Source organism: Chrysochloris asiatica, unplaced genomic scaffold, assembly GCF_000296735.1.
Source record: "Chrysochloris asiatica unplaced genomic scaffold, ChrAsi1.0 scaffold00080, whole genome shotgun sequence".
Taxonomy (NCBI): Eukaryota; Metazoa; Chordata; class Mammalia; order Afrosoricida; family Chrysochloridae; genus Chrysochloris; species Chrysochloris asiatica.
The window spans coordinates 1,250,614-1,258,188 of NW_006408598.1; the positions used below are offsets into that span (position 1 = coordinate 1,250,614).

Consider the following 7,575-nt stretch of genomic DNA (forward strand, 5'->3'; position numbering starts at 1 on the left):
AACTTCTACCTTTACAATTGTGACAGTCGCAATTAGTCATGATAGCAGTTACTTACTATTGAATCATAAGAATCTTATCCCCATCTCTCTCTCTTTTTTTAAGGTTTTTATTGTGGATTGAGTGAAAGTTTACAGGATAGATCATCAGTTTTACATTCAACAAATCATATACCTTGTTTCATTACAATGACTATAATTTCCTCTATGTACCATCAGTTAACAGTATTTCTCTCTATTCACTTTAGTTTTTATTTTATTTAAGAAAAAACAAAACAAAAACTCAGGCATATATAATAATTTACACCTCCAATGGGCATATTCTGCAAGTCTGCCTCCTGGCTATGAGCTCTTAATCCTTCTCTTCCTATGAATCTAAAGTCTTCAATTGCTCCCCCTCTCCATAATCCCATCTCTGCGTTCATCTCTGGCATCGCTGCTTCTCTGGATAAGGTACCACATTCTGCTTGTGCTCTTCTCCCTTGATGGTCCTAGGGTCCTCTGTTTTTGGTCTGTAAGATTAACCACTTAACTGTTTTTGTTACAAAACTTCTACCTTTACAATTGTGACAGTCATAGTTAGTCATGATAACAATTATTCACTATTGAATCATATGAATCTTATCCCCATCTCTTTTCACCAGACCCATCTAGACAAGATGAAAACTATTCAGTGGGGACTCTTTTTCTCCCCTCATACTCTTAAAACAAAACTCCCTCTTGAAACCTTGTAAGCCAGTCATTTTGTGCTTTTATCGCCCCCTCATTTTAGGTATCCAACGTCTAAGTTGCCTATCCCTATTTACCCTGTGTACAGAGAGGATAGCATTGATACTTAATGTGAAGACTCCTTCCCTCTCTGTTGGTATTTAGAATTACTACCTCCATGAGTATAGGTCAAGTTCATCAAATTATAGCAATTTACCCTTGTTTCCTTTATCAAAAATTTTTTTGTCAAGTCCTGATTATCAAGCCATCAAGGCTAGGTCAAATGGGTAGTGATACTTTATTAAATTACTTTTTTATTTGTTTCTTAAATGGAATATAAGTATCACTTGCCATGGAGTAATTTTAAATACAATTCAAATAAAGCACTAAAATAGAATTTTAGATAGATCCTTTTGCTTGTCTGTGGTATATCCTGAACCTGCCTTTACTTTGTTAAATTGTTAGTGTTAAATAGATTTTAAGGATAAGCTGAGTATTTTTCTTGTTTTTATCCGAGAGATTATATGGTCCTGCTATTTAATACTATTCTCCATACCTTTAAGGAATTTCTGGGTGGTGTAAACTGCTGATCAAAATGTTGGAGATTTGAACTTTGTATTGATCTTTTGGAAGAAAGACCTAGCAATCTTCTTCTAGAAAAATCAGCCACTGAAAACTGACGCACAAATAAGTGCCATGAATTGACATTGACTACCCATGATGAGTAAGGAGCTCTGGTAGCGTAGTGGTTACGAATCGGGCTGCGAGCCGCAAGGTCAGCAGTTCGAAGCTACCAGCGGTTCTGTGGGAGAAAGATGAGGCGATCTGCTCCCGTAAAGATTTACAGCCTCGGAAACCCTGTATAGGGTCGCTAAGAGTCGGAACCGATGCTACGGCACATAACAACAACAACAATCCATGATAAGTAATTCTACCCCCAACCCTTCATACAATAAAGTCGTCTGTTTGACAACAAAATCCTATGCAAACACTGCTGAAAGATTGTGGCCTCTGATATATAGGTTAGCCTGAGATCACATATTTCTCGAGAACCTTGAAGAGTAGCCTGATCACTATTGGCATAGGCTCTGTGGAGATTCAGTGTTCCCTGAGAACAAGATTAGCACTTGTCCTCGTTTACTTACTCATCATCTGACATTTTGCTTTTATGACAATAGTAAAAAACATTATCCTACTATTTTCCACATTAATGACACACATCTGGTAATAATGAAGGCTGAGGTGCTCAGTGAAAGTAAAGTTGGCTGTGATGTGTCAACTTGACTGAGCCATGAGTTTAAGTGGTTTTGTAGCTGTGTGACAATGTGATTTGGCAGTCATGTCATGATGTAATTTAACAGTTATGATGTAATTTGGTAGTTACATATTGATCAGTCATCCTCCGTTTTGTGGTCTGAGATGGTCATTCTTCATTTTTACATAATGTTCATCTTTTTATAACTATGTGGTCTTTGGTCTAATCATTTCAAATGAGTGGGGGTGTATTATTGGGTTTTAGTTGTTTGTGCATCTTTTATGCTATCCCATGGGCCAATCTTTTACTGCCATGGAGAAGGTTAATTTGGCTTATGTTCAAGTATCTTAAGAATCACAATAGGAGTTGAGAGGCCTACAGAAGTACTTTTTAATCTTCTATAGGGCTGTAGGGGAAGGAGAAGGCTTCAGTACTGTGTTAGAGATCTTTAATTGGACACTTAATCATCAAGAGCGTGTAAAGGGTCTGGACTTTGTTTCTTTCTTGTTTTTAGACTTTTCCTAGATCTTGAACCAAGCAAGTTTTAGTCGCCTTAGGGAAATGAGAGTCATTCCCTTGTGGAAGTGTCTGTGTGTTGTTAGAGGCAGGAAAAACCAAGCACCTGTTGCTGTTTCTTGCTATGATTCCAACTCAGAGTAACCCTGTAGGACAGAGTAGAATTGCCCCATAGGGCTTCTTAGGTTGTAAATCTTGATGGAATTAGACTGTTCTCACACGAAGAGGCTGGTGGATTCCAACCACTAACCTTTTGGCTAGCAGTGAAGTGCTTAACCACTGTGCCACCAAGGCTCCTGGACAAGAGGCAGGAACCACAAGGATTTCTACTAAACTGTCATTGATGTGGTTTCACTGAGGTTTCAGAGACATCATGAGGTACTTTTCAGTTAGTTGAGAGGATTTTAAGCATCTGGGTGGGTAGCCATGGTAGTGGTGGTGGGATACAAGTAGCATCTTTTAACTTCAAATGTTGTTCAGAAGCGACATAGTTTTTGAAGCCGCTAGTAAGAATTCCAGATTCTGAACAGTAATTCCCCAAATTCAGAGGAGATCTTGAAGGGACCTTATCTATCTACCTTCTAGGGAGAATTCCTGACTTTGGTGAGAGGTTTTTGGAAGGAGTAGAGTTGATGTTGAGGACATGTATGAGTTCTAGCTTCTTTAGCAGGAGCACAGTTCTTAATAAAAAGGATATAAGACATAATATTAAAAAGACTTACAGTTGGAGAAAGAAGCTGTTAGATTTTTATAATTCCATACAGTTAGAGCACTAGTTTTATTTCCACTAGGATAGGACCCGTTTTTATAGATTATTTTGCTAATGTAAGCAAAGTCTGCTATTTCTCGTCTTAAATTTTATGTATTTTGTTGTTAAGAATATATAGCAGAGCATACACCAGTTGAACAGTTTCTGCATGCACAATTTAGTGGCATCAGTTATGTTCTTAAGGTTGTGCAACCATTCTCCTCCTTCCTTTCCGAGTTGTTCCTTTCTCATTTACATAAATTCACTGTCCCCTAAAGTACCTATCTTTTGGATTGCTTTTGTCATTTTGGTCTCATACAGATAATTTTTGAGAGAGCATTATCAAGGTAGATTTAGGTCTAATGTTTTAATGCTAACTAACAACTGATTGATTCTTTGCAGGTGCAGGTTATCATTCTGAATCCAAAGCCAAGGAATATAAACATGTATGCAAACGGGCTTGTCAAAAGGTAGGAACAAAGCTTATGATCTAAACATTTGAGCTTGTCAAAAGATTTAACAAAATGCCTGATCTAAACATTTCACTTTGGGAACATAAAGCATCCTTACCTAGCAATTCAAAAATTTTAAGGTTTCATTTACAAGAAAATCTTTGGTTTGGATCACAGAGTTACTTTGCTCATATTTTTGGGGTCTTTTTTGGGTTTGTTTTGTGTTTTTTATTCTCCAGATGATGCTTAGATCTCTCTTCTCCTTCTACAGATTAAAGTGTGTATTTTTGGAATTGTGGGCACATGATCGTATCTCTTTTAATCTTTGCCAAGAGAGATTATCCAGTATTTTTGCCTTCTGTTTTTCATCACATAGTTTGTATCACAGCAAATTCATTGTCATTCTTGGGCTTAGCTTTACCCTTGTACTTAGTTGTACTTTTCTTTCCATTTGGTTTTTGAGGTTAGTTGGATACTTAATGTGGGACAGGGATGGAATTAGAAGAAATACTGTTTTTATTTTATCCTGACTATATTCAAGCCTTCCATACTTTTAATGCAAATATAATGTTAATTGGGTATTATAAATCAAGTAAATACAGGTTTCTCTCAGTTATTTTCATTTGTAATTGCATACCACTTCAGAGAGTGATTATACTTTGAGAGACAGTGTTTTATTTCAAGAATTTATATATTTTTAAATGAAAAATAGCAAGGCTCATGTGAGATATACCTACCCTCAGCAATTTTATAATTTTTTTGTACATATTTTGAAACGTGTGAAATCTTTTCAGAAACAAGTTTTACTTTTATAGAACTTTAGCACTAGAAACATATATTTGGACTCTGTAATCTGTCTCAGTTGATATAATAAATGAATTTTGTAAGTTTAATGAGGAATACAGTTCTTAGTTTTTGTCCTTTCTCTTTGTTTAAATTAGAGCTTTAATAATTCATGTAGGAACCAGTCTCCTTTCCTAATTTTTGCCATGCTTTAAACCTTTACTTTTTGTAGTTTATTTTATAAAAGAATGTTAAGCGTCTTCGAGTCAGTTCTGACTCATAGTGACACTGTATAGCGTTTCCACGGAGTGGGTGGTGAGACTGAACCTCTGACCTTGTGGTTTAAACTGACCTTGCAGTCCAGCGCTTATCTGACAGTGCTACATCAGAATATGATCTGTTTATTTTAATGTAAATTACATTGTAGCATAACATGCTTCTTCCCAGGATTCTGACATGCCACTGATTTTATGGATATGGATAGGAAGAGCAGTAACAGTGGAAAGAGACATTATTAACTTAGATGGAGATACATCAGAGTTGCTAGGATGTTTAAATCAAACTAAATTTATATGATTTCTGTGATTATTTTGGATTGTCTTGTGATGAATGAAGTCCTTCAGTTACTGAATTCATGGTATCTTGCATTTAGTGGCCAGGTTTTATTCATTGTCTCTATTTGAATAATATTGGAGTCCTGGTGTGGCACTGTGGGATGCAGCACTGGACCGGACCCCAAGGTTGGTTTGAATCGCAAGGTTGGTAGTTCAAACTTAACAACTGCTCCTTAGAAACCCTATACAGGGTTAACATGAGTCAGAACCGACTTGACAGCACTTAAAACAAAAAAATAACATAAATTAACCTGCTTGTCTTAAATGTAAGTAGTTTATGGCTTAAAGTATGGAATGGAACTTGCTGTTTCTAAGTGCCATCGAGTCAGTTCCAACTTATGGCACCTCTGAATAGAGTTTTTAAGGATCAGCTGGTGGGTTTGAGGTGCCAACCTTTTTGTTAGCAGTCAGATGCTTATCTTGCAGCTTCAAACCAGTGTTCCTGGAATGGAACTAGTGATCATTTTTTATTAACCATGAATGTCTCCTGCACCTCTTTAAGCCTTTGGGAAGTTTATGGGCATGCTTGAGAATGTGTGGTTTTACAATGAATAATTTCTGCCCTTGATTCCATAGGCAATTGAAAAACTACAGTCTGGTGCTCTTGCAACAGATGCGGTGACCGCAGCTCTGGTGGAACTTGAGGTATTTCTCTTTTCCATGTTTTATTTTAAATATTTGTGATTTACAACTCATTCTTTGCTCTTCAGTGATAAGAAGTTGAGTTGTAACTGCTGTTAGGTGCTGTTGAGTTGGCTCCAACTCTTAGCCACCGTATGCACAACAGAAAAAAAAAACACTGCTCTGTCCACTTGTGAGGAATTTTGTTTTCTTAACATTGAGGTGCAATCCATACTACAGATCTTTGAATATCATCAGTCAGTATTTCAAGTCCTCATTGATCCTAGCAAGCAAGGTTGTGTCATGTGAACATCACAGGTTGTTGTTAATGATTCTTCTTCTAATCCTGATGCTATGCTTTTCTTCATATAATCTAGCTTCTCTGATTATTTGCTCAGCATACAAATTGAATAGTATGGTAAAGGGATACAATCCTGCAGTACACCTTTCCTGATTGTAAGCCATTCAGTTTCCCCTTGTTCTATTCTAACAGCTGTCTGTTGGTTTATGTGCAAGTTCTTTATAAGTCCAATGAAGTGTTCTGGAATTCCCATTCTTCACAATGTTATCCATAGTTGGTTATGGTCCACACAGTTGAATGTCTTTGCATAGTCAATAAAACACATGTAAACCAAGATCCATATTGACATCAGTGATATCCCGCATTCATGTTCTCATTTTGATTCCGACTTGAATTTCTGGAGTTCCCTATCAATGTACTGCTGCTATCGTTTTTGAATTGTCTTCAGCAAAATTTTATTTGCCTGCGATATTGTTACTGTTTAATGAATCTACTCTGTTGGGTCACCTTTCTTTGTAACGGGCACAATACAGATCTCTTCTAGTTGATTCGTGACGTAGCTGCCATCCAAATTTCATGGCATGGACAAGTGAGCACCCCTACCACTGTATCAGTTTGTTGAAAAATGTCTATTTGTATTCAATAAGTAACTGGAGCGTTGTTTTTCACCAATACTTTCATTATAACTTGGACTTCTTTTTCCAATACCATTGTTTCTTGATCTTATGTTACCTGTTGAAATGGGTTAACATCAATCAATTCTTTTTAATACAGAGACTCGGGGTAAACCTTCTATCTTCTATTGATGGTTTAGTATTTTGACCGTAGAATCCTTCAATATTACAACTTAAGACTTGAATTACTTTCTTCAGTTTTTTCAGTCTCAGATATGTTGAGCCTGTTCTTCACTTTTGAATCTCTAACTCCAGATATTTGCACATTTCATTATAAATTTGAATTTTCTCTTCAGCTCTTGTACGTTATTTTTTCCCATTTCTTTAGCTTATGTACTTTCAAGAGGAAGTTTCAGAGTCTCTTCTGATATCCACTTTGGTCATTTACTTCTGTCCTGTGTTCTAAATGACATGTTTCTTTCTTTATGATGAACTTGATGTCATTCCACAACTCTTGTGGTTTCAATCATTAATGTTCAGTGTGTCAGATCTGATGGGTTCTTGAAATGGTCTCTAAATTCAGGTCATATTTTAGCTCTCATGGACTTGTTTGAATTTTCTTCATCTTCAACCTGTACTTGCATATAAGCAATTGATGTTTTTTTTTACAGTTGACCTCTGGTCATTTTCGGGCTTATACTATTGTGCTTCTTTGTCATCTTTTCATGTGTATGTTGCCTATTTAAATTCTGTGTATTCCATCTGATGAGGTCCATGTGTGTAGTTGCTATTTATTTTGAAAAATACTTTCAGTGAGTAAGTCATTGGTCTTGCAGAATTCCATCATGGGATCTCCAGCATCATTTCTCTCACCTAGGCCATATATTCCAACTACAGATATTTTTTCTTTTTTTCCAACATTTAAAGTCAGTTGTTGTTGTAGTTAGGTGCCATTGAGTCTGTATC

General features: G+C 36.4%; 1 protein-coding gene across 1 annotated transcript in view; it reads left to right on the plus strand.

The window, feature by feature from the left end:
• TASP1 (taspase, threonine aspartase, 1) overlaps positions 1-7,575 on the plus strand; it is a 476,835-nt gene that overhangs the window by 6,552 nt on the left and 462,708 nt on the right. The window contains exons 2-3 of the mRNA XM_006865621.1: positions 3,627-3,694; positions 5,650-5,718. Of these exons, the coding sequence (XP_006865683.1) occupies positions 3,627-3,694; positions 5,650-5,718 (137 nt within the window). The remainder of the gene's footprint in view (positions 1-3,626; positions 3,695-5,649; positions 5,719-7,575) is intronic.